At 42.0% G+C, this 27,454-nt stretch overlaps 1 protein-coding gene across 2 annotated transcripts in view; it reads right to left on the minus strand.

Annotated features, from left to right (window-relative positions):
* The window catches only part of WASHC4 (WASH complex subunit 4), a 115,438-nt gene that overhangs the window by 26,032 nt on the left and 61,952 nt on the right, over positions 1-27,454 (minus strand). For both annotated transcript variants that reach the window (XM_073620278.1, XM_073620279.1), the window contains exons 13-22: positions 24,958-25,118; positions 16,708-16,834; positions 14,515-14,640; positions 9,775-9,882; positions 9,083-9,229; positions 6,624-6,703; positions 5,664-5,769; positions 3,156-3,272; positions 2,639-2,807; positions 1,135-1,289 (exon numbers count right to left, since the gene is read on the minus strand). In XM_073620278.1, the coding sequence (XP_073476379.1) occupies positions 1,135-1,289; positions 2,639-2,807; positions 3,156-3,272; positions 5,664-5,769; positions 6,624-6,703; positions 9,083-9,229; positions 9,775-9,882; positions 14,515-14,640; positions 16,708-16,834; positions 24,958-25,118 (1,296 nt within the window). The remainder of the gene's footprint in view (positions 1-1,134; positions 1,290-2,638; positions 2,808-3,155; positions 3,273-5,663; positions 5,770-6,623; positions 6,704-9,082; positions 9,230-9,774; positions 9,883-14,514; positions 14,641-16,707; positions 16,835-24,957; positions 25,119-27,454) is intronic.

Below are 27,454 nucleotides of genomic sequence, written 5' to 3' on the forward strand. Positions count from 1 at the left end.
GCGCAAATACCGTGTGACATAAAATATTGCAAAAACCGCTATTTTATTCCCTAGGGTCTCTGCTAAAAAAAATATATATAATGTTTGGGGGTTCCAAGTGATTTTCTAGCAGAAAATACAGAATTTTTACTTGTAAGCAACAAATGTCAAAAAAGATTTAGTCTTTAAATGGTTAAACTGAGAACTTCTACACATGGAGTTCAGTCTATTGATAAAAGAACCCGAAGAGATACAAATGTATCTTCTTATCAGACTTGGCAGGCTGCCCAGAGGAGGAGAGAAGAAACCTTCAGACAACTTGCAATTGACTTCTATTACAGAAGTCATTTGCAAGTCCCGCTGAAGTTATATTTTTTTTTTATCAGCACAATCGGCCGATGCCGATTAAGTAAAAAAAAGCCAAATATCGGCCGATATATCGGTCGAACTCTATTGATGAAGCTACACTAATGTGCACTGATAAGCTGCACTGTTGGCCAGTGATTGGCACTGATAGGGCTGCACTGATAATCAGGGCACTGATGATCAGTGCCCTGATTATCAATGTAAATGTCCCAGTCACAAGATAGCTGGTTATCAGCTTTCCTAATGCTGTGACACTGCTGAGGTAAGGAAATGCCGATAACCGGCCTTTACATGTGACGGGCTGTGTTTGGACACAGCAGATCACATGGTAAAGGGCCGATGTGATTGGACACCCTCCCAGAATTGGATGACCGCGCTGTAGCCGTCTTTCAGCTATAGCACAGTCAGCAAGTGGGAGGTGGAGGTGGATGGCTGACAAAAGCCCCGGGGCCAGGACGCAATTTCTAGTCACCATGGCGATTTGGTAATGTTGAGCCCTGGTTTAAATACTATCTGGTTGTTATAATTTATGTTGCTAAAAACCATTCAAGCATTTTGTACCATTTACCCTTTTGGCTTGGCACTCCAGCTTTGAGTGATTTTTCTTGTACCCACTGGAGAGCATCTTTGTATGATGTGAACAGCCTAGCTGAAGCCAATGTCCTCATTGAACGGGTGAATGTTTCATTACTCCAAATGAACAGTGTTTGAAGTCCCAGCTACACTTAGATATGTTTTTTGCTGAATACTAATACCACAACACATAACCATGGATTTCACAAAGAATACCTGCTCTAACGTCTGGCTTGGCAAATGAGGCTCAGTCATCGTTAAACCATAGCGCTGGGTCGCCAAGTTTCTCATCTCGCTATAAGTGGCCCAATCATGGAGGGCTACAGTTGTCAGGTTATAGAAGGTTTTATCCAAATAATGTGTGACATAAGCTAGAAAAAAACAAACAAAAACAATTAACACTTTACCTAAGCAGACGATAAATAACCTTTGCAAAGTCCTGAAGAAGAGCCTATAAAACATATTACTTGCATGTGCTTTATGTTATTAGTAAAAACAAATGAAGGACACTTTAGGCAAACCTTTCTGGCACCCTATCAGATATTGTATACTAATTTCATGTGATTGCATAATCCCTCAAGACAAGCTCCTCTAAAGTGGTACATTCTTCTGGTTTCCCCGGAAGCAAACGGCACCATTTTTAAAAGTCAAAAAGCATCTGAACACACCGATCTTGTTGTGATCAGATGCTTTTTAAGGGCAGAGGAAAGATCTGGAGTCTACCGGTTACTGCCCATTGCTGTCACAAGGGATGTTTACATTCCTTGTGACAGCAATAAAAGTGACAAAAATAAATAAAAAATGAAAGAAAACGTGTAAAAATAAAAAAATATATATATATATATTTTTTTTAATGTGCCACGTCCCCCCGTGCAAAGGCTAACGCACACAGACGTAAACAGGGATTGCACCACACATTGAGAGAGAGAGAGAGAGATTGCCGCGAACATCAGAGTGAGAGCAATAATTCTAGCACCAGACTGCAAGCATCACCTATGGAGATTTTTAAATACCATAGTTTGGCACCATTTCACGATCATGCACGATTTTAAAACATGACGTTAGGTAATTATTTACTCATCGTAACACCATCTTTTATATGTTACCAAAAAAATGGGTTTTATATTGTGTTTGTGTGCAGTAAAATTGATTAAAGTGTATTTTTGCCAAAAAATGTGTGTTCGAAAAAATATATATAATGTTCTAAGTAATTTTCTAGGAACAAACAGATTTTTGCATGGAAAGAGAAAGTGCCAGTAAAGGCTTGGTCTTAAAGTGGTGATGTTTAAGCTTCATGGTTAAGCAATAATTGTTAACTGCTTACTTTAGGGATCTGATGTTTTAGTGATAAGATGTTTTAATGGTAGGGACTTTTATGTGAACTGCAGAACTTACACATAATCTTGATGCTGATAGCCCCATACCAAAAAACTAGCACTGGCAAGAAGTCAACATGCGGAATATGCTGGGTCTTTAAACTTTTTTTTTTTTTAAAGTTCCAGGAAGGAGTGTTCTGCATATAACAAAATCAAGCAATCCTCTACTGGACTTCTATATTAGTAGTGTTGTGTCCTTAATGTGAATACTACACCTTGACTAGATTTTTTGTTAAAAACTAACTATGGCTACAAGCGGATAAAAATGACATGATCTTGGAACTGCTCAATGTAACTGATGCCCAAGTGTTGTGTTTCTAACAGAGGGCTACAATAGTTTTTACCTTTGATGTCAATGAACCTGTCGAAGAAACGAACTGGAGTCAAGGAAAAGAAATGGGCCAGGTCCTTCATCCCGGTTTTAAACGGATTTCTTTCATCTAGCTGCAGGTGAGTATGGACTGACAAGCGGAGATCCTTCTCTATTTCTTTACACAGTTTGTCTAATAAATGCTAAAGTGAGAAAAAGGTCAAATCATGGGGCTGGTGTTAACTATACAATTACAAGGTAAAAACTCAAACGAGTCAATTCCCAAGTGATAAGTAATAGATTTCATATATTACAACAGAGGCAATGAAAAAATGTTGAGTCATGGTAAAATTTTTATGACTAAAAGCTAAACAGATTTAGTGCTCATCAAAATGACTCCTTTAATTGCGTCAAAAAATACAGACAGGAGGAAGCAATAAAGCGGAAACCGCAGACCTAAAAGTAAATTACTCACATTAAGTCCACATTAAAAATAAAAAGTTTGTTCAAAGCCAAGGCAGGACAGCTGTATTGAGATTTGTTGCCGTTACCTCATTTAAAACATCCATTATTTCCTTCTCATAACTCTTCAGCAACACTTCATGGGACTCCAAGTGTCTGGCATGCATCATTGCAGGGACACAGCTCCACAAAGCACTGAACATATACTATGTGAAATAAAAATCAAAGAGTAGGTTATTAATACAATGAAGGGAATATATCAAAACTGGAGCAGATAGACTCTCTGCTCTGTGCTCTGCAGTGTGTGAGGCCAGAACGCCACCCTTGCTTGCTAGAGCTTAGAAATACTGTGTAAAATTTGTGCTTTAGGAGGCTGTAAAGAAGAGGGCTGCAGATAAACAGGTACAATTTGTGTCAGTGGATTTGTTTATTATCTGTGTATCCCCTGAGGCCAGACACTTCAAATGGTATATGTAAGGGTTTACAACCACTTTATGCAAGATAGGCATCTGGGTGTCTGCTTTTTTAGATCAGTTAATTACCCAGCTTCAGTAACTGACAAAAAAGTTAATTCAAGTGGTTGTAAACCTCAGAAATGAAATATGAACAAAGCATATCCCTCTATAGTGTGTACTTGACTGCATTAGAGCACTAAGTGTCGTTTACATCTGCTGCTATATTCCTTTCCTATCAGCATGAATCACTTCTGACAAGTTTTTCTGACACCAAGAGAAAAAAAGGACACAGGGGAGGAAAATCCAGCAGATTGACAGTCTCAGCTGTGTCCCTATAAGCGTTGTGGAGGGGGGGGGTGCCTTTTCCCTCCAATCAGCTCTCGGAGCTCCCCTTGCTGAGCACTGCAGAGTTCAACTTCAGCTCTTCACCCACTTTTTTTTGACAGCTTAGAAAAGCTTTATAAATTTTGGACTTTAAACAGATATATAGAAGAGAAGACTGCAGACAGGTACAACTTATATAGGAGGATTTGTTTCATCTCTGTGTATCACCTGAGGCCAGTCACTTTACTGGGTATATGGAAGGGTTTACAAAACTAGGGTTGCACCGATAGTTATTGTACTCGTGCAAATGCTTAGATGCCTAATCCGATACCTCCCAGCAGGAGGTAGGAGGACAACGGGAGCCAGAGGAGGACACAGGAGACAATTAAGGGTGATCGGTATGGCGGGGGGGGGGGGCAATTACAAGCACTCATCTCCCTGTGTGGCTTTCAATGAAACAGCTGAAGTCTCCTCCTCCTCTCCCTCCCGCGTCTGTCAACTGCTTCATTAAAAGCTATACAGGGAGATCGATGCTTGTAACTGCCCCCACCACTGCACCGGTCACTCCCGACTGTCCCCTTGCTTCCTCCTCTGGCTCCCGGTGTCCTGCTCCTTCGGCTCCCAGTGTCCACCTCCAGCTCCCTGGTTTCATCCCCCCCCCCCCACCCATCCCAGATCTGTCAGGATGGGGAGCAGAGGAAGGAGCCAGTAAATATGTAATTTACCAGCTCCTTCCTTTTCGGAATGAACAGAGTCAGTGATCACCGACTGTCCATTCATAACTGAGCAGAGTAAACTATGTTTACGATACTTCAGTTTATGAATAGAGAGGAGTCGCTGTCTCCTGTCCATTCATCTTTAAATGCTGAGGCTGCTGAGAAAGGGACTGGGGAACCTCTGTCCTCAGTCCTTTTCTGTGTCTCAAAAAGGAGATGTCAGGGGTCTGTTTAGACCCCTGGTATCTCACCAAAGACACCCCCCCAACAGGGCTGATAAAAAAAAGAAAAAAATTGTAATAAATAAATATTAAAAGGTTAAATTGTAAAAAGAATAACAAATAGTAAAAAAAAAAAAAAAAAAAAAAAAAAAAAACACTGACATCATCCACTCCTAACCCCCCCCCAAAAAAAAGAAAGCATTGTGAAAAAATATATACAAGTTGTAAAAAATGTAATTGTAAAAAAATAAAAATAAAAACCTACCAACACAGTCCACGCTTCATCAGTGCTGCATATTAGTGCCACAGTCACATGACAATAAAAAAAGTATCGGTAATTGGCATCGATGAGTACTTGAAAAAAGTGTCGGTACAACCATATTTACAACCACTTTAAAGTGGAAGTAAATGCTGTTTTTCTTACCTGCAAAGTAAAGGCATAATGTGCTAGTATGCACATCACAGGGCTCTGAAGAAACTGCACAGGTCGCCATTCCTTCAGAGCGCATTCGTCGATGACGTCATCAGCAGCATATACAGTAAATATCTCCTAAACAGTGCAAGTTTAGGAGATATTTACAGTTCTTATAGCTAAGCCTTATTATAGACTTACCTATAGGTACAAATACAGGGAGGTTTACTTCCTCTTTAAAGGTTTTATAACTAGATATCTAAAAATCTTATCCATTAGCAAACGCCATGCAAGTCTTTGTCTGGAGCAGAGGTGTCTAACAAACTCTACATGGAAAGTTGCACTGAAAATGCATCAAATTAATTGTAATAACCTCTCTCAGTGGAAATCAAATGAAAACTAGATTGGACTTCAGTAAATAATATTTATACGAGACAAATATAACGTATCTGGGGTAAATATTACTCACATGTAACCTAGAAGCATCAACTGCATTTTCATACACATCATCCAGGTAGATGGGAAAAACTGCCCGATGCCAGTACAGAAAACAGCAGTCACACTGAGCTCGCACTCTGTTTATTAAAACAATATGGTCAAACATGGTACAAAACTTAACTCATCTACAGCATTAAGCCAATTTAATATTTATTAAAATCAGAAAACATTACCAAACTTCATGTCAGGAAATCTTAGCTGGATAAAGTGTTTTTTTTTTTGTTTTTTTAATTCAGCTTTGCTCATCATCCATACTCATCTAACAAAAATTAGGCTCAATTAAAAAAGATAACATAATAAACATTAGGACTAGCGTTGTTAGGCTTTGATATGCATATGCAGCATCAGTTCTAGACAATTATGAGATCATTCAAACTATTCTGCAGGTGCAGCTGACCTGCCTGAAGCGGAACTAAAGTTCTGCTTTAATTCACAGTGCGCAGGCAGGCTTTTTATTGCAGTAGAGACATGCAGTGTCTCTGCTGCAATAAACGACACCTACCTGCATGATCACAGTGACCTCTGCAATGTAAGCTGAACTGTTCATGCACAGCTCAGCTTACAGCAGCTAACCCAATTCTGTCTGGCGAGATGACATCATCCCACGCCGGCCAATCAAGAGCCCCTAAAACTCAGCAGAAGATGTCGGTGCCGCAGGGATCATTGGAAAGAAGAGTATCTCTGACTTTAGTTCCTCTTTAAGCTGCTTTTGCATTTGCCTAGACTTGTATGGGCTACGTTCTTTAGTGAAGAAAAGCCAATTGACATATGCCTTATAGATATTATACAAAAAAAAAATTTGAAAGTAGCAGTCACTGTGCTAAAATAAAGATACTTTTCTTGCGTTACAGTTTTGTGAACTAAGCCTAAAGAGGGTTTTGGGTCATACATATATCCATCCATACCAGGAGTATTGGTCCATAATCTTTACCTTTCCCGTAATTCACTTATGAGGTCTAGTTTCTTCATAACAAGCTGCAGAGGCAAAAGCTCTTCGTCCTTAAACGTTTTCTGTAAAATATTACGGAAGTCAGTTAAACCGCCTGATTAGATTAGAAGTTCTAATAGTCCAATTACAAAGTGAAAATTTTGAATGTAAAACAAATGCTTGAGTTCTAAACCATGTTCCCTATGATGTCTGGAAGTGTCTAAAGTAAATATGTAACAATAGAAATATGGGAGCTGCCATTATTGATCTCTTCTTCTGAAGATGCTAAATCCCAGGCTGTCACGTTGACTTACTCCAAAGAATGAATGTTAGGCCTGCGTGACATATGAAAACATCTGAACCAACTAGTATAATGTTCGTTTCAGCTGGTTTCAGCAAACTGATTGGCTGTTTTTGCTGAACCTAAATAAAATCATTTTTTGGACACATCAGAGTAGTGGCTCTTTCATCCCCCACCCTTCTCTCTCATGTATTTCCTGCATTAAGGTAAAAACTCCCCACTAACTGTTCTCCCCTCATCCTTAAACACTTATCTTAATCCTTTCACTGATCCAGCGATGTCCCTGGCTGCAGCACCGCTCCTCCACTTCTCACAGGAGACACAGGCGTCAGCGGGAGCCATTGGCTCCTGCTGCAGTCAGTCAAACTCCTGTAAGGAGGGAGCAGAAGCGTGGCTTACCGATGCTGTGTGTGTCTATTGACTCAGACAGCCCAGCTCAGGGGCATGCCTGCACTGGTGACCCCCCCCCCGCAATAGCACATGGCTTGCTATGGGGCACTTGGAAGAAAAAGGAGCAGACAGCGGGGAGGAATAGCCCAAGAGGAGGTAAGCATAACCTTTTTTAAATTTAATAAAAAAAATAGCTTTTAATATCACTTTAAGGACTACCTTAAAGTGTAACTAAAGACAAAACTTTACTTTTATTTTGGAGAGAGTCAGGGAGGGTTATAACCCCCATCAGTTTTTTTTTGCCATATGTGTCCCATTAGGGGGGGATTTCCCTTCACTTCCTGCCCAATAGCCAAAAAAGAAAACAAGAGGAAATTCCTCCAAAGTGAGGGAATCCTGGTGTATACCCAGTGTTACTATAACTAGTGTCCCCAATGGAAGCTTTGCCCTCTATTAGTGTTCTGATATCAACTCAAAATTTGTGATTTTCTTACTTTCACTTTTAATTAAGAGGATGAATCTCCCTAATGGGGGCACAGACAGCAATAAAAAAAATTTATATTGCTATAAAAAAAAAAAAAAAAAAAACGCGTACACATCTTGTGTATCTGTAGGCCGCTATCTACTGTAGTTCTATGAAACCCTTAGGCCTGATTCACACCTATGCATTTTTAGTGCAAAAAAACATGGCATACATACACACAAGATGCATACCACTAACAGAAGCAACAGTTCAGCGTTCCTCCCCTTTAATACTTTAACACAATCCATGCAGACTCACTGATATCAATACTTTCAGACAACAATACAGCACAAGAATGTAGATCAGGAAAGTCACAAGTCCTTATCTGCAGATGTTGGTTTCAAGTTAAAATCATTTTTTGGTTTGCTAGAAAATTACTTAGAACCCCCAAACATTATATATATTTTTTTTTAGTAGAGACCCTAGAGAATAAAATGGTGGTTGTTGCAATATTTTAATGTCACACTGCATTTGCGACACAGTAGTTCAAATGTAAATCTTTGGGAAAAAATTACACTTTAATGGATTTAAAAAAAAAAAACAACTAACCAGTAAAATTAGCTAAATTTTTTTTGGTATAATGTGAAAGATTTTATGCTGTGAGAATCGTGATCTTTTTATTCTAAGCAAAAAAATTGTGATTCTCATTTTGGCAAGAATCGCGCACCTCTAACACAGGCTATTGTACCATATTACAAACTCCATTCCCAATTAAAAAAGAACATAACTGTAGCTACAGGTTAGAATTGCACACAGAAAGACTAATGCCGCGTACACACGAGCGGACTTTACGGCGGACTTTGCCCGGCGGACTGGATTTCGTCGGACAATTCGATGTGTGTGGGCTCCAGCGGACTTTGTTTTCTCAAAAGTTGGACGGACTTAGATTTTAAACTTGTTTAAAATTTATCCGTTGAAATCGAGTCCGGTCGAAAAGTACGCTCGTCTGTATGCTAGTTCGACGGACAAAAAGGCACGCTAGGGCAGCTATTGGCTACTGGCTATGAACTTCCTTGTTTTAGTCCGGTCGTACGTCATCACGTACGAATTCGACGGACTTTGGTGGATTGTGTGTAGGCAAGTCCGTTCATTCACAAAGTCCGTCGGAAAGTACGTCGAAAAATCCGCCGGGCAAAGTCCGCCGTAAAGTCCGACCGTGTGTACGCGGCATAACAATTAAATGCGATATGAATTTTCAAATGAAAGGAATCCACGGGACTGTGGTTTTTACACCCTATCAGCTCTTACCATCTGTGTCCCAACACTTAGCGCTAGTGACACCACAAGCCTTCGCTGTCTTGTGCTTGGTCCATTTAGTGTATTCTCTGCCAGTACCAGTGCAGAAAGAACGTCCAATCGCTGCTCGCTGTACTTCTTGTCTGAAATTACCCGCTTCTAAATACAAAACAAAACCACTACATAGTTTTATGGTTCAATACAAATTAGAATAAACATATTATTTGCCATTACAGTCTTTGAGGTTGATTTACTAAAGGCAAATAATCTATGCACTGCAAGTTGCTCTAGATCTGAGGGGAACATGCAAGGAAAATAAAAAAAAAAAAAAAAAACAGCATGTTTGCTTACACATGATTGGATGATAGAAATCAGCAGAGCTTCCCCTCATTTCAGAGCTTCCCCTCAGATCTAGTGCAACTGCACATGCAGTGCACAGACTACTTACCTTTAGTAAATCATCCACATTATTTCCAGCCATATCGACCACCCTCCCCCCCAAATCACATCTCAGAACCAGTGCCAAGTGTATGATACACCACATCTAAAATAGAAAATCTTGACATCCTGATTTCACAGAGCTGCCTAATAAAGACAAACTCAGAAATTCAGTCTGTAGTGATCCTGAAAACAGTGTGAAGCAGGATAGGCAGAACTATAAAACAATTATCACATGCCATAATATCCCTATGGAATGATGTTACCTTTGCAACTGCAATAGCATTCAGTGCTTGATGTTGTAAATACTGAGTGATATGCGTTACGGAATCTGCCACAACCATGCTCCTTCTGTGGAAGGTGTGCTCAATTGCCTGGTGGTAAGAAAAAAAAGTGGGTACATTAGAATAAAAGGTATATATACACACACACACGATATATAACATTTGTCACTGTATGTGCATTTAAAAAACAAAAAAAAAAATGTAATCCAATTTTTTTTTTTTTTAAATTAATTGGGATGTTTCCATCTAAAGGCTAACTCCATCTTTTATACCATGTTACACCAATATTTATAGTGGCTATACTTCTCCTTTAAAACCTTCAAAACAGTACATATTTTCTAAAAGCTGACACCCTGGAAAAATATAGTGGCAAGTACAATTTTTTGTCACAAGATATTAGCGCAGGAGAAGGGGGTTTTTGGTATTAGGGACTTTGCGGAAATCATGGCCTGGTAAGGTCACCCATTTCCATCCCTAGGGACTTTAAATGAAACCAAGACCTGGTAAGGTCAAGCGTTTCCATCCCAAATCTATAGCACAAACAAGGGGATTATTAAAGGGGAGGTTGGGACTTTATATGAAGCATGTACCAGCAAGCAGGTAGTAAGATGAACATGATGTTCATCTTACTACCTGCTTGCTGGTACATGCTTCATATAAAGTCCCAAGATATTAGCGCAACAATTTATCATTTCAGTAAAAACACACTAAAGTTGGGGAGCGTGGCCTGGAGCGGCATGCATGTGGATGCTGGTGATCTGACCCCCGCTGGCACAGTATCCTAATTACCACATCCTTGGACTCTGACACCTGCAATTTGCCGATTTTCTGTTGCCTGATCACCTGTTGCCTCCAGCAATAATGTCCAAGCAGAAAAAAAGTGCAGAAGCGGCGGCTAAACTTGACAAATACCGCCGGACAGATCAGGATCCCCTGGAACAAGATGGCGGTGCCATGCTGGGAAAGGGAACTGCTGCAGGAGCCGACACCGTGAGGGTACTTGACGCCATTGCTGCCTGCCAAGAGGCCATAACGACCTGCCAAACCACCCTGACCGCCAGGATTGAGGAAGTAAAGGTGGACATCTCCCTGATGAGACAGGACTTCCAGAAGCTGAGGGAAAGGGAAAGGGCCACAGACACAAAAACTCAGCTGAGCACTGTGGATGACTCCCCCCCCCCCCCCCCTTCCAAAATTCTTCAGACAGCATGCAGTTGCAAGTAAATTAACTGCTACAGGAGCAGGAGATGGAAAATAGACTTAGACAGAGTAATCTGAGATTTATCGGGCTGCCTGAGGGAGAGGAGGGAACAGACACCCCCCCCCCCCTCATTTCTGGAGCAACTGCTGTGCAATACGTATTGTAAGCAGGCTTTTTCCCCTACATTCGTTGTTGAACGGGCCCACTGCATGTCTGGGAGACCACCTCCGATAGGGGCCTCGCCTCGCACGTTCATTGCAAAATTCCTTAATTATAGGGACCAGGACACCATACTGCTCCTCAGCAGAGAGAAGGGAAATATCCCCTATGGCAATAAGATGATAGCTGTGTACCTGAATTTTTCTACTGAGGTGCAGCGCAGACGCAAAAGTGTCATAGAAGTTAAACGGCACCTCTGTATTAAACATATTAAGTATGCAATGCTTTTTCCTGCTCGTCTCAGGGTGGAGGGTAATGACAGAGTGCACTTTTTTGAAGATCCAGATGCAGCCATCTCCTGGCTTGAACACAGGGAAACCCACAGCTAAGTGTCTTCTATACTCATCTGCTGTTGCCCAACAATTGTATGCATCCACACTATTCAGCCTGATCACAGATGAGCTTGGAATCACCCAGCCATCCCAGTGACAGACCATTTTCTTCACCCCTTTCTATGGTACTAGTCCAGTATACAGTTCTTTCCGGGGGAAGCGGACAAACAGCTCACCATGACACCCAACCCACCAAGTGGGATTTGTCCTATGTTGTGTTTCATTAGAAAACAGCAAAGTTTCGCCCTACCTGACTTTTTATGTGACCTGTGCTGGAACATACAAACAGGCATGCTCTACTCTATATCTTTTTTTCCACAGCCAGATTATACTCACGGGTACTTATTTTTGTCACATGCATACAGTGGCTACTTTATGTTTGTTTCAAAGGTTGGACAATGTTTGCCACATGTTAGCAGTTTGGGTATGATGCCCGCACACGTTGGGGACAGTGAAGGGCGGGTTTATATTTTAAGTTGGTTAGAGACATGTTATTATACTACGTACAGATCTGAAATATATGGTACAGTAAACAACATGGGTTATTGCTGAGAGTTTTTCTGCACTCTTCATACATATATATATATATATATATATTCAAACTTTGGGTGGGTTACTGCCTTTTCTTAATCCTTGCTGTTAAGCTGGAGCAGTGTCAAGGTGGACTCTCTGTTCTCCACCAATATCTATTAAAACATAAACGAAGGGACACGTTCTCCAATGCAAATATACTTTACTGAATCTTCAGGTCATCAAAATCGTCGGATCATATACATCAATGGCAGCTACTGTATACAGTTGCGAGCATCCCTGCTCTTCCTCAGGCTGTATTGCTTTGTGTGGGTCATATACATCAATGGCAGCAACTGTATACAGTTGCTGCCATTGATGTATATGATCCGACGATTTTGATGACCTGAAGATTCAGTAAAGTATATTTGCATTGGAGAACATGTCCCTTCATTTATGTTATGTTATGGTGTGTGTGTGTGTGTGTGTGTGTGTGTGTGTGTGTGTGTGTGTGTGTGTGTGTGTGTGTGTGTGTGTGTGTGTGTGTGTGTGTGTGTGTGTGTGTGTGTGTGTGTGTGTGTGTGTGTGTGTGTCATGGGCACCAAGAACCCTGGAGCCTCAAATTCTTTCTGTTTGATCTATGGCCTCCCTGAAACTCCTCACCTGGAATGTTAGGGGCATAAACAATTAATTTAAGAGGTCAGCTGTATTCTCCTTCCTTAAAGTGAATGTAAACCCGAATTTTTTTTTTTTTTTTTTTTTTTTTTAAATTAAGGCTTGCACCTTGTACAGTATAGGATTTCATATTATCGGTGCCTAGTCTTGCCACGAAGAGTTAATCCAGCTCTGAGCAGTCCTCTTATCTTTTTCCAGTGAGATAAAAACAGTCAGAGAAATAAATGTCCTTTCCTACCCCTTGCTGTGAGTGACAGGTGATTTACATATCTCATGCACAAATGTGAGAGAGGCATTCTGTGTACATTCTGTGTACTTCAGATCCCCTCCTCCTTTCTTCTCCAGCTCTCCCAGGATTGGCTGCTCCACACCTCAGCATGACTGGGCATGCTGAAGTCATGTGGTGACTTTCCTGGGTTTTGACTGGATGTTAGTGATCATGGGGCATAATCCACAAGACCAGCAGAAGTTCAGTGTAACAAATATGGATGGCTGGCCAAGGGGAGTGTAGAGGTGAGTGGGGAGTCTACTGACATCATGACTCCACTCACCGAGCTCCAGACAACAAACCCACACACAGAATCTGCCGCTTTCCGGGTCTCATAACAGACAGAGGGGAGACATTTGACAGGCAAGGATACATGCAGGAGGCATGTATATCCTTAGAGATAACCACTATGGCAGTAGTATAGAAAGGATGAGAGTGGGTTTACATCCACTTTAAAAAAACAGCAAGCTAACATAATAGTCCTGGTAGAAACCCATATAGAAAGTCGTTTACAGTTGGTGCTTAAATGCCCTTGGATAGGCTGGGCATACCATTCTGCCCATACCACTCATTCCATAGGTGTTTCTGTACTTATAGCTAAATCCACTAATTTTGAGCTCCAGGGTTCTGAGGTTGACCCACTGGGCAGATATGTTTTTCTGCATGCAGCTATATATGGGGAACCAATTTTATTATTGGCATTTTATATCCCTCCACCTTTCAATTCTGCACTTCTGTCTGATGGCTTTAGTTTTATGCCATTGCACCCTACAGCTCCTGCTGTCTGGTTAGGCAACTTCAACATGACCCTTAACCCTAGCCAGGATAAACTATACAGAAAACGCACCACTACAAACTCCACCCCAGTCTACCAGATTTGCAAAACGAATTACTAGCTTCAACCTTGTTGATACATGGAGATCTGTGCATCCTGATGCCCCGGCCTTTTCATGTTTCTCCTCTACGCATCACTCTATGTCTAGTATAGACTTAATCCTCATCTCCAGCTCACTGCAACCTAGATTACAGGATGCAGGCTTCTCTCCGATGTCACTCTCGGACCACAGTCCTGGTTGGGCCACGTTAGCACTGCCGCACAACCGCCCCCCAGCCATGTGGAGGTTAAACCCCCTTCTGGCTCACACTACTCCCTGAAGATGACGACTGGGGGCACTACTCCCTAGACAATGAGGGGACAGCTCCACTACACACTGTTTGGGATGCCTTTAAGCTACATGTTAGATCTACCCTGGTCATGCGTACAAATAGATTGAAAAGAGCTTCTGAAAATGATATGGAGAAAGTGATAGCTGAAATAAGCAATTGATGGATCCAGGCCACAGTAAGTACATGCTCATAATAAAAAGAACTGGAGAACCATGATCTGGATGAAATGTCGTCAGATTCGCCAAATCCACCCGATAAGTACATCAATATACTTATTACTATTTAGAATAAACACTAAGCCACCCAATGCTGTCCAGGTATGTTTTATTTCATACTAATTCAAACTGTACCTTGAGAAGCTCCACAAGCCTGCACAATGCTTTCAAAGATGTTTTGGTCATTGGCTTCTGCATAGACATGTACAGATTCATTGTTGTTTTAATGATGTTGCTAAGGCCACAAGCATAAAGAAATCCCTGAAAAAAAAAAAAAGTTAAATCTTCTCAGTTAAGTGTTTGACCCAGACATATCTAATATTGGATTACTGCTATAACAATTGAGCAAGAGTTGCAGCGCAAGAGCTCATCCACATGCACGGCAGCAGATGCCAGACAACTGGGGGGGCAATATCTTGCCTCTTCACATGCATTACACGTGGCTGCAGTGCAGCGTGTACCCATCACATGAATAGGTCACATTTGGCGAACCCCAACAGGGGGTGTCATTTTTGCAGCGGCTATGAAGTAAAGCATTGTGGCCACAGCATGTGCACAGCTCTGAGTGGTTGCATGTTCTTTTTTAGAAAAAACTGCAGCTCATCTGCTTATTTTTACTGCCCCTTGGCCACCCATGTGGTTAAGACCAGAATATCATCATTCTCCACAAATTCAAAAACAATGTAAAAACTACCCTTAAAGTGTATGTCAGGGCAAAAAAAAAAAACCTGTTGATGCGCTAGAAATCCAGTGTGCTCATAACTCTCTGCTTCGGGCTAACACGATGCCTCTGCTGCTCCGACATCCCAACCAGAATTGTCAGCCCTGCCTGAACTACAGCACCCCACCTACTTGCCGTAGCCCCCTCCCATATGCATACATTCATATCTTTCCCAGAAAAGCAATGCTAATGCCTTGATTCCCAACAGACTGCCCACACACCATGTATAGGGAAAGGGCTCTAGGAAAATGTAGTTCTGAGGGTGTGCCTACATCAAAAGATCAGCAGCTGCCCCAGCAAAGGATTTCAGAAGGCTGGTGATGATGTCACAGGGACATTTCAAGCTATTCAGGGTTAAAAGATGCTATGAGGAGGCAACATATTGCCTCCCAGCCATCGGTCAACTACTCTGGCTGCAAACTCTTGCTCAGTTGTCATAACAGTCCCATGTTAGACATGTCTGTTTACGTTTGTTTGTACATAAAAGCAAAAAGTAACAAGGTAGAATAAAAAAAAAATGTTGGGATATGATCTAGAAGGGGGAAGGGAGGTTTGTGGATAAATGTGGGTAATTCCTAAAAAAAGAACCTTTAACCCCTTGGCGCCGACATAACACCGATATGCGGCCACACTGCACTGGGCTTTTTGCTGGGAGGCCACATATTTACGTACCTGCCTTTGTGCAGAGAGCCCGTGCACAACGCGTTGCCAGCACAGTGACTGGAATCTCACTGAGGGCCCGAGGTCCCGATCGTTAGAACGTCCGATTCTGGGTCATCTGATCAATGTGATAGCCTCCGATTGGCTATCACAGTGATTAGTCACTGTGACGCCCACCCCCGTGTTTTCTGTCTCTGTGAATGGACGAGAAAGATGCATTATATCTTTCTCTGTCCTTGCAGAGATAGAAGAAAAAAAAAAAAGTGTGTGTAGAAAAATTAATAAATAAATTTGATTAAAAAAAAATATATATACCTAGATCAAGGTTTGATCTAGGTCAATCCCATGGTTAGTGTTTGGGTCAATGGTCAATGTCAGGATTTTTTTTTAACTTAATATCAGTGTCAGTTAGTGTCGGTGTATTTTAGGTAGGATAAAAAAATAAATAAAATAAAGCACACACATATGTGGCAACGCTGCGATTGTCAGTAGCAGCATTTTGGGTTGTTCTGTGGTGGTAGGTTATGGTAGTAGCATTAAATTTACAGCTAAAAAAAAAATATTTTTTTTTTACTAATTTGGGCCAGTTTTCCTTTGATAATAATAAAAAAAATAAAAAAAAAAAATCAGGATTTCCATTACCATTTACTACCAAATGACAGCCCAATTTGTCCTGGAAAAACAAGGTATAATCCACCTGAAATCACAAAGTGATTTGTACAGTTTTACTAACGCATGTCAAAGTTGCAAAATTGGGCTTAAGGCATTAAGATTTGTTTTACCCGTAAGCGGAAAAAATGCAAATAAAATTATGTGTCTTTGCCATTTAGTAGCAACATTAAAAATGAGTCTTTGCATCAGAATATTTCCGAGAAAGAATATTGATATGGACATTTTCATCAGTCAAACTATCTACAAAGTACACATTCTGACCCTAAAAACCATACCTGTACAAATACATTACATCTGCTGGTCAGGTCTTCTGCAAATTTTTCTGCTTTCTGATCTTTTGCCAAAATAGATTCCATTTTCATCATCCAAGAGGTTACAAACACATAGTACGACTGGACATCTCTAGAGGACAAGGAAACCAGTGAAAAGGTATAAGACAGAAACATGGGACTTATTTACAAAAATGTTTCCAGTGCAGAAAATTAAAAGCACACACTTGACTACATGCTGTTGAAAATACACCACTTTTTCTTTTCTACAATCTTTATACACGAGGGCCACATAATACTGCTTCGAATTCTTAGAATTAGAATTTTTGATGCCACAACACACGGCAGAAATTATAAAAGTACTCAGCTAAGCGCAACTTAAAGTGTTACCAAACCCAGGACCCTGCATTCACTATATCTGGTCTCCCACAGTACACGGAACGTGGAAATGCAATTATTTTAGTAAATATAAACTGCTGTGGGTTTAGTAACACTTCAACATTTAAAGTCAACCTCTGTTCACTTTAACCACTTGCCGACTGCCCGCCGTCGATTGACGGCGGCAGAATGGCACTACTGCGCAAATCGCCGTAGCTGTACGGCGGGCACTTTAAGGAGTATAGGAGGTGCCGGGCACTCGCGATCGCTCCTGACGGAGCAGTAACGGGTATGTGTGTGTGTAAACACACAAATCCACATCCTGTCAGGGGAGAGGAACAATGATCGGTCTCCTCCTTAAGTCAGTCCCATCCCCCCACAGTTAGAACACACTGTGAGGGAACACATTTAACCCCTTGATTGTCCCCTAGTGTTAACCCCTTCCCTGCCAGTGATATTTATACAGTAATCAGTGCATTTTTATAGCACTGATCACTGTATAAATGTCAATGGTCCCAAAAATGTGTCAAAAGTGTCCGATCTGTCCGCTGCAATACTGATAAAAATCGCAGATCACCACCATTACTAGTAACAAAAATAATAAAAATGCCATAAATCTATACCCTATTTTGTAGACGCTATAACTTTTGCGCAAACCAATCAATATAAGTTTATTGCAATTTTTTTTTACCAAAACGTCACATGACCATGCAATTGTCAGTTAAAACGACACAGTGCCGTATCGCAAAAAATGTCTTGGTCAGGAAGGGGGTAAATCCTTCCGGGGCTGAAGTGGTTAAAGTTTCTAAATAGTTTGGGCAGCAAAGTAAAGAGGCCTGCACACATTACCATATACCGTGTACAGTACTAAAAGCCCTGAAGCCCATATAGCCTAAAATATCCAAATAGAAACCTCTGTTCCTGCAGCTACATTTGGCTCCATCCCAAACTACTGGCCACTGAAGCTTTTAGTTATAGTATGGGACCAACAGTAAAATGCTGGAGGGCCATACACAACTTGGGGGATCGACATTGTTTTGCGCATATTAACAAGTTTATGTTTTGTTTTTCATGTGTTCCTTTCTAGACATGTACATTTAGATACTTTAAAGTGAACTCAGGTACACTTATAGCATACCCAAATGTTTCAGATGGCAAACACAAGTGAAAAATGTAAAAATAAATACAAAATACCTAAATAAGATCTATGAGTGAGGCCACTCCTTATCTTCAGCATATCACGAAAGCCTCTGTCAATCATCATGATACAATGAAGGGATGGGCAGACACAAATGTTCACTGTATAATGTTCTGCAGTGTAAATTTGTAGCCAATTCATATGCAAGGCAAAGTTTAATAGTTTGTGATTTTAACAGCTTATCATTGGAAACATGTTTTTATGTACACGATATTTGCACAGCGGTCTTTCAAACACATTTTTTTTTAATACATGTTAGTGATTTTTAATGCACAAACACAAAATAGAACACCCAATTGTTTGGTAAAATATAAAAGATGATGTTACACTGAGTAAATAGATACCAAACATGTCATGCTTTAAAATGGCGTCTGCCTGTGGAACAGTGCCAAAATTACGGTACCTATGGATCCATAGACATTTTAAAAGTCTTTACAGGTTACCATTTTAGAGCTACACAAGAGGTCAGGCACTAAAATGAATGCTCTCGCTCAGACGTTCACGGCAATACCTCACATGTGTGGTGCGATCGGCTTTTACATATGAGTGCGGGACCTAGGTGTGCATTTGCACGTGAGCACAGGGTAATGGGAGCGTGTAAATTGTTTTATTTTATTTTTTATTTGAAATTTGTTTTCTAAGACTGTACCTTAATTTTGTTTTTTGATCAACTTTATCGCTATTACATGGAATTAACAACTTCCCTTGTAAAAGCATGGGCCGTGACAGGTCCTCTTTATGGAGAGATCTGAGGTCTATTAGACCCCAGATCTCTCCTCTGGCCTCTAATGCAGTCAATCAGACACAGGTTGGTCTTACCAGCTACTTTACTGGGCGTTCTGACGTCACACAGTGGGAGGCACAACATCTGTTCCTCTCACTGTGTGCCCAGAGCTGGATGCCACCGGTCACATTCCTAACCAGGCTCCCCAATCGCACGGGAGAGCTCCGTAAAGGCAGCCTGTAAATTATAGCGGTTCTTTAGCCGCTAGGATTACTTTTTCTTTGTAGGGAATCACTGGCACTTAAAAGATGATATTTCGATCATCACAGCAGCGATGACCAAGATATCACCCTTCCCGTCCGAGGATGTTTCTAAGCATACACCAAACAGGAAGTACTTAGACAGATTTTATTATTTTATAAACTAGAATCTACACGGAGACTTAAAGTGGAACTAAAGGCACAAACTACAAGCAGGCAGGCTCTTTACTGCAGAAGAGACATGCAATGTTTCTTCTACAATAAAATACACCTACCTGCCTGCTCGCTGTCTTCCCTGGTAAACTGAACTGCGCATGGGAAGTTTTGCTTACGTCACCGACACAGTCCCTGTGTGCTGGGATGACTGACTACTGTGCATGCCCAGGAGTGAAATCATCCCGCGCCAGCTAAGGAAGGCGGCCAAAAACCAGCACCAGAGGCCGATGATGCTGGCGAGTGACGGGGAACGTTGAAGAAAAGGTAAGTTTAGCTCCGCTTTAAAAACTGACTAATGTTAAAACACACACCCAGCAATATAAAATGTCTGTCAACTGCCTCACAATCATAACACAGTGTAAAACAAATTAATCTATTTTAACTTTTATGGTAGAGAAATTACGTTAGGAGATGTCAAGTTTTATAGGCTGATTTAATGTGGTTGTAAAGCTCAGACATTAAATATGAACAAAGCATACCCCTCTATAGTGTGTACTTGTCTCAATTAAAAGCACTAAGTGTCACTTCTGTCTGCTGCTTTTCTACTCTGCTATCAGCATGAGTCACTTGTGACAATTTCTGCTAACACCAAGAGAAAAATGGTGACAGGGAAGGGATCTCCAACAGATTGACAGCCTGAGCTCTGTTTCTGTGTGCTGTGAAGGGGGTGTCCTTTCCCTCCAATCAGCTCTCAGTGCTCTCCACACTGAGAGATCTGCAGAGTGTAATTTCAGCTCTACGGCCTTTTTTTTTAATGAACTCGGAGAAGCTTATAAATTCAGCACTTTGAACAGATGTAGAGAAGAGAGGGCTGCAGATAGACAGATACAACTTATGTAGGATGATTTGTTTAATCTCTGTGTATCACCTGAGCAGGGCCACCATCAGGGGGGTACAGCCGATACAACTGTAAGGGGCACCAGGGCCCGCCCGGCCCAGAAAAAGGCAGGACGGGTGAAGGGGAGCCGTTTTGTGCACTATAGAAACAATCTTGCAGCGTGTGCTGCTCTGTATCATTGAGCTCAGACATCTTTACTGCTACCTCTGGCTACTATATGCATGTGCACCCCTCGTGTAAACTGCCTGTATTGTGCTCCTCTGTGTCAGCAACATGTCAGCTTTGTGAAAACGAGCCGGGACTAGCTAGGAAGATTTCCTTTACAAGTAGGGAGTATGAAGGAAAGGGAGGGGGCTGTTTGTGTATAGGGAGGGGCCAGAGGCTTGTGTGTTTACACATTTGTGTATGTGTGGAGCTGAAATTATATATAAAAACAACACACATACGGGGGGGGGGGGGCTTACATATATACAGATTTGGTGGGGGGGCTGACATATATACAGGATTGAGGGGGGGGGGGTGGAGGGCGTACAGGTGAGGTGGCCAGGTCTGTGGATTCGGTGGGATAGCCCGTGGGCAAGCCCTGGGGAATGTTGGTGGTCACGCTGGGGGGGGGGGCAAAAATTTCTGATGGCTTCCCTGCACCTGAGCATAGTCCCTTCACTGAGTATATATAAGGGACTACAACCGCTTTAACTAACTGAAATGATGTAGAGTTTCTGAGCATAAACACAAACTGATGGAGACTAAACCCTCCCTGTATTTGTTTCATCCCCTTATCCAACTAACAGGATCTGTAAAAGCTAGCCATATATGTAAAGATTTCAATAGATTCCCTCATCCATGGGGGGCGGAGCCAGTGTGCGGCATGTGAGGAGTGCAGGACCTGAGCTCCGTCTATAGATCTGTAATCCTGCTGTGATCCTGGATTAGCGGCACCTGAATCCTGTACAGATTTGCTGGGGATGTGTGCAGGGACCCCTCAGGAACCTCCGGGGATGGTGAAGTACGGGCCCCCCTGGCCCAAAACGATGGGAGAGCGGCTGGCGCGGTATGCCTGGGGCTCTCAAAATGGCACCGGCTCACAGGAGGAGGAGGAATGGCCGCCGCTCCAGAGACCTGTGGAGGACCTGCAACAGGCATCTCCCCCCCGGACAGGGTGAGTCCTAAGCCCCAGAGGGGTGAAGTGCTGAGAAGGGGGAGATCGCTGGACAGGTTGAGAGACATCAGGGACAGATCTCCTAAGGAGGTGGAGGGGGAGGATGAGCCGTCCCTGACCCAGATTATGGCTGCAATACAGGGCTGCCAGAGTAAGCTGATAGATCACTTTGAGGAGCTCAAAGTGGAGTTCTCCTTTATGAAATATGACATGCAGAAGCTGCGGGAGAAGGCGCAGGCTACTGACCGCCACATTGCTTCTCTGGAGGACACTGTCAGGCCTTTAGACACAGCTGCGCAGGTGACAAAAAAAGACCCTGTCTGAGCACACTTTAAAGATGGCTGACATGGAAGACCGCATGAGAAGTAACGATATAAGGTTGGTGGGGTTCCCCGAGGGAGTGGAGGGGAGGCACCCCGTAGAGTTTCTAGAGAAATGGCTGATTGAGTGCATGGATCCTGGCACTTTCACAAAAATGTTTGCCATTGCACGGGCACACCATATTCCAGGCCGGGAGCCCCTCCTAGATCCATGATAGCGAAGATACTGCACTTCCGGGACCGGGAGAATATACTGTGAGGGGCTAGAACTGGCCCTGAGATGTCGTTAGAATATCGATCTATCCTGACTTTTCTGCGGTCACCCAGAAACAGAGAGTCTCTTTTCAACCTATAAAGAAAAGATTGAGGGATCTCAACTTGATCTACAGTATATTGTACCCTGCTAAGTTTAGTGGAAAATGGGAAAACATATTTTTTCACTAACCCTACTGAAGCCTCGGACTGGCTAGAAGCACGTGGCCGCCAGAGAGACAGATCCTCCTCCCATTCGCCTTGATGTGGGCCCCCCCTGGAGAGAGCAAGTGGTGGGAGAAAGGATGGAATTGTCAGGGATGGCCTATCTGGCTGTCTCCCTTGATTACTTCTACCGCTTATAAATCCTTGTAATTTGTTTGTTTTTTTCCCTTTTGTCGGGACAGAAACTTTGAGATGGTCCTGCTGCTTTTGGAAGTTAGTACTTTTGAAATTTACCTTTACAGTTTTCCTGCCATGCAACCCTGGTCACGAAGATATTGACACAGGAAATCTTCGATATTAAGGTGTTTGTTGCTTACATGTGCCTTTCTTAGAGGCTGAGTCTGTGGACTGCTCTCAGATATGTCATATTAAGCAAAAAAGAAAGGAAAAAAAAGTTTTTTTCCGATTATCAGGAACATTTTTTTTCTCTCGTTTTTTTTCCTCCGTTTTTTGTGGGGAGAACGTTTTTTTTTATTTTTTTGTTTCTGGTACAGAAAGGCCATTTTTTTTTAAGTCGCATCTCTGCTGCCTATCTAAACTCAGGTTATGGGTAAAAAGTGCCTAGCAAGTTGGGGCTGGGTGCAGGGAGGGGGGGGTTTCTGTTTGTTGGGGAATTTATGTCTGTATTTGGCTGGGATTGTCTGCATTCGGTGAGATTAATCATGAATACTGTGCTCTGTATTTGTGGGAGGAGAAGCCTGGAGCCTCGTGTTTTTTTTGGCAGTCTATATCTCAAGGGGGGCAGGACGCCCCATTTTCTCATATCTTTAACTTATGGGAGGTAAATCTTAAGATTTTGGCCTGGAATGTCAGGGGCCTAAATGCAAAATTTAAACGCTCATTAGTTTTTGATTACATTAAAAAATATAAGCCTCACCTAATACTTTTTCAGAAGACACATCTCCAGGGCTCCAGACTCCTCTCTCTGAAAAGGGCTCACATTGCGGGGGGCTTACCATGCCAGTTACTCCTCATATGCGAGGGCGGTTTCTACTTTAGTTACTAAGGCTATGCCTATATCCATTCACGCAGTCTAGACGGACATTAAAGGGAGGTATGTTATATTGGTGATACAGGTGATGAATAGACTACTAACAATTGTAAACATATATGTCCCTCCTCCTTTTTCGCTAGCTCATTTGGATGACATGATACAGGCTACTTATGAGATAGCGGAGGGAAAGATCTTCATTTTGGGTGATTTTAATACTGTATCTGTACCAACTTTGGATAGATTGGGGGCAGCAGCTGACACTCCAGCCCCCCTTGCGGGGTGGATGTCTACTCATGGACTTAGAGATGTCTGGCGGAAACGCACAAGACTCTCTCCAGAATAGACACTATCCTGACAGAGAGGGAGGGAATGGATATGGTTGGGAAGGTTTCCTATCTACCCAGAGCCCTATCTGACCATTCTCCCATGTTATTGGAACTTAAGTTGGGACCAAAACCTGGTATACGCTTGTGGTGGATGGAGCCTAGTTGGCTTCAGGAGGAATATATAAAGCTTAAGTGTGCAGAGGCCATTAAACAGTTCTGGGTAGGAAATGGTAACTTTGGGTCATCTCCTCTTCAGTGGGAGGCTTTTAAGGCCACACTGAGGGGAGTGTTCATAGCAGAGGTACATGGGTTCAAGAAACAGTAGAGGAGGAAGAGCCACAGAACACTAGATAGTAAGGACTGTTTTTTTTGTTTTTTGTTGTCAAACAGAGGATGAAAGGAGGATAGGAGACATTCTCCTCTTACTGTGGTAGGACACGGATTCTCATGTTTTATTGCACAGAACATTGAATGCAGACATCTCGGGGGGGGGGGGGGGGGGGTTTCTCTTCTCTGGTTGGGGTGTACAGAGGGGGCGTTCACCCTCTGAGGGTGGGACGCCTGGTCTGTCGTCTCTCCCAGGGAGAGCACTGGGTGGAGGGCTGGGGGGGGGGGGGGGGGGGGTTATTGTTATGAGGAGAGATTTTCTCTCTTGTTTTGTTAAAAATAAAAATGCACATATACTACAAAAGTAGAATAAGGTCGGAGACCCACATGGCGTATGAAGGGTAGATGGATATCTGCACCAGTGATGTAATGGATATGTGATTTCTGCTTTGTAGTTGATTATGTAACCCTATCTACTGTGATGTATGCTTTCTTTTGTTATGTGCACAATAAAAAATTCTTTAAAAAAAAAAAAAAAAAAAAAGATTCCCTTATCCATGCTCAAAAGCGTGGAGAGAGGAATTTCCCTGCTGGATAATGTATTTCTGATGCGACTTTCATAAAACCCAAACTGTGACTGCATTGAATGCAGACAGTTTGGGCAGGGAATTTCTATCAAGGTCCTTCAATTTTCAGACATGTAAATGTTTGTGGAGCTGGGTGATGGCAAAAGGCTACCCATGGCTCAAAATGCAGCCAGTTCATCAGGAACTGGCATAAATTCAAACCATGTATGGCCAGCATAAGACAGAAAAATGTCTAGCTAACTAATCAGATACTAAATGGCTTTATCTTACTCAGCTTCACCTAAAACAATGTAAAGTTGAAAACAAAATGTGGCTAACTAAACTGGAAACTGAGCAGATTTGAATAACACAACCTTCAACTATTAAAAGAATTATAGTTACCCCCAAATACAATCAACCTTATAATGATACCACACATATTTGAAGTGGTTTGCAGGTTTTAATGGACCTACTTGGTAAGTGACTGGGCCTTAGTCTGTAGAAAAGTTTCTCTCTGAGTCTTAACAGCAAGTAGGCTCTTCCGGTCCATCAGTTTGGCTGCAGCTGGTACCTTCTGGATTAGAAAACTATCAGCATACCAAATAATGTTGGCTGTTAGAGTGATAGCCGGGACCTACAATACAGATACAAATTCCACTTTATACTGAAACATGTACATAGCAAAACCTCAGATATTATATTAAAGTGGTTGTAAACCTCAGACATGAAAAATAAACAAAGCAAATCTCTCTATAGCGTGTGTTTGTCTCAATCTTGAGCACTTATGCCCTGTACACACGGTCGGATTTTCCGACGGAAAATGTGTGATAGGACCTTGTTGTTGGAAATTTCGACCGTGTGTGAGCTCCATCACACATTTTCCATCGGATTTTCTGACACACAAAGTTTGAGAGCTTGCTATAAAATTTTCCAACAACAAAATCCGTTGTCGGAAATTCCGATCGTGTGTACACAAATCCGACGCACAAAGTGCCATGCATGCTCAGAATAAATAAAGAGATGAAAGCTATTGGCTACTGCCTCGTTTATAGTCCCGACGTACGTGTTTTACGTCACCGCATTCAGAATGATCGGATTTTATGACACCTTTGTGTGACCGTGTGTATGCAAGACAAGTTTGAGCCAACATCCGTCGGAAAAAATCCTAGGATTTTGTTGTCGGAATGTCCGATCAACGTCCGACCGTGTGTACAGGGCATAAGTGTAATTTCTTTGCCCACTGCCTCCTTCCTCTGCTATAAGCATGAGTCACTTCTGACAAGTTTTCCTGACCCCAAGAGAAACATGGGGACAGAGGAGGGACCTCCAGCTCTGTTGCTGTGTGCTGTGTAAAGGGGGTGTCCCCTCCCTCCAATCAGCTCTCCTAACTGATATTTGATATGAATATTCTTACGCAGTATGGTGCGAGCCTGCTCACATTTTTGCATGATTTGTGTTCACTGTATTGCCTTACATTTACGTAATTTCCTACGTTTTTCTTGGCAAAAAAAAACGTACAGAGAAGAATGTAACTGAACAGTATTGCAGAATAACCTGTCTAGCATGTAGACCTAGGGGTTACTAGCAGAAAGGTAAAGTAACTACTCTATTTGTGTATGCAAGAAACATAGTTACAGTGGGGAAAATAATTATTTGATCCCCTGCAGATTTTGTAAGTTTGCCCACTTACAAAGAAATGAAGGGTCTATAATTGTTATCATAGGTGTATTTTAAATTATAGAGACAGAATATCAACCAAAAATCCATAAAAAACACATGATACAAATGTTATAAATTGAGTTGCAGTTCAGTGAGTAAAATAAGTATTTGATCCCAAAGCAAAACATGACTTAGTACTTGGTGGAGAAACCCTTGTTGGCAAGCTTAGGAGGCAAGACGTTTCTTGTAGATAGTGACCTGGTTTGCACACATTTCAGGAGAGATTTTGGTCCACTCTTCTTTACAGATCTACTCTAAATCCTTAAGGTTTCTTGGCTGTCGCTTGGCAACTCAAAGTTTCAGCTCCTTCCATAAATTTTCTGTAGGATTAAGGTCTGGAGACTGGCTAGGCCACTCCATGGATTTAATATGCTTCTTCTTGAACCACTCCATTGTTGCGTTGGCGGTATATTTTGGGTTATTGTCATGGTGGAAGACACATCCATGATCCATCTTCAGTGTTCTGACTGAGGGAAGAAGGTTTTCATCCAAGATTTTATAATACATGGCCCTGTCCATTGGCCCATCAATGAAGAAAAGTCAGTATGTACCTTTAGCAGAGAAACAGCCCCAAAGCATAATGTTTCCGCCTCCATGCTTGACTGTATTTTTCTTACTCCAAGCGAGTCCCCCTCCTCAAGAAGGCAGATGTACACTCATGCCAATGAACATCTAAATGATTCAGAGAAGGATTGGGAGAGTGTGCTGTAGTCAGATGAGACCAAAATTAAGCTCTTTGGCATTAACTCGACTCCTCTTGTTTAGAAGAAGTAAAATGCTGACTATGACCTTAAGATCACCATCCCTACAGTCAAGTACGGAGGCGGAAACATTATGCTTTGGGGCTGTTTCTCTACTAAAGGTACAGGCTGATTTTGCCGCATTGAGGAGCCAATGGACAGGGCCATGTATTGTAAAATCTTGGATGAGAACCTCTTCCCTCAGCCAGAACACTGAAGATGGGTCGTAGATAGGTTTTCCAGCATGACAATGAGCCAAGGCAACAAAGGAGTGGCTCAAGAAGAAACACATTAAGGTCATGGAGTGGCCTAGTCAGTCTCCAGACCTTAATCCTATAGAAAATTTATGGAGGGAGCTGAAACTTTGAGTTGTCAAGAAACTTAGAGAAGATCTGTAAAGAGTGGACCTCCTGAGATGTGTGCAAACCTGCTCACCAACTATAAGAAATGTCCTACCTCTGTGCTTGCCAACAAGGGTTTCTCCACCAAGTACTAAGTCATGTTTTGCTTG

The sequence above is a fragment of the Aquarana catesbeiana genome, linkage group LG03 (genome assembly GCF_042186555.1).
Source record: "Aquarana catesbeiana isolate 2022-GZ linkage group LG03, ASM4218655v1, whole genome shotgun sequence".
Lineage (NCBI taxonomy): Eukaryota > Metazoa > Chordata > Amphibia > Anura > Ranidae > Aquarana > Aquarana catesbeiana.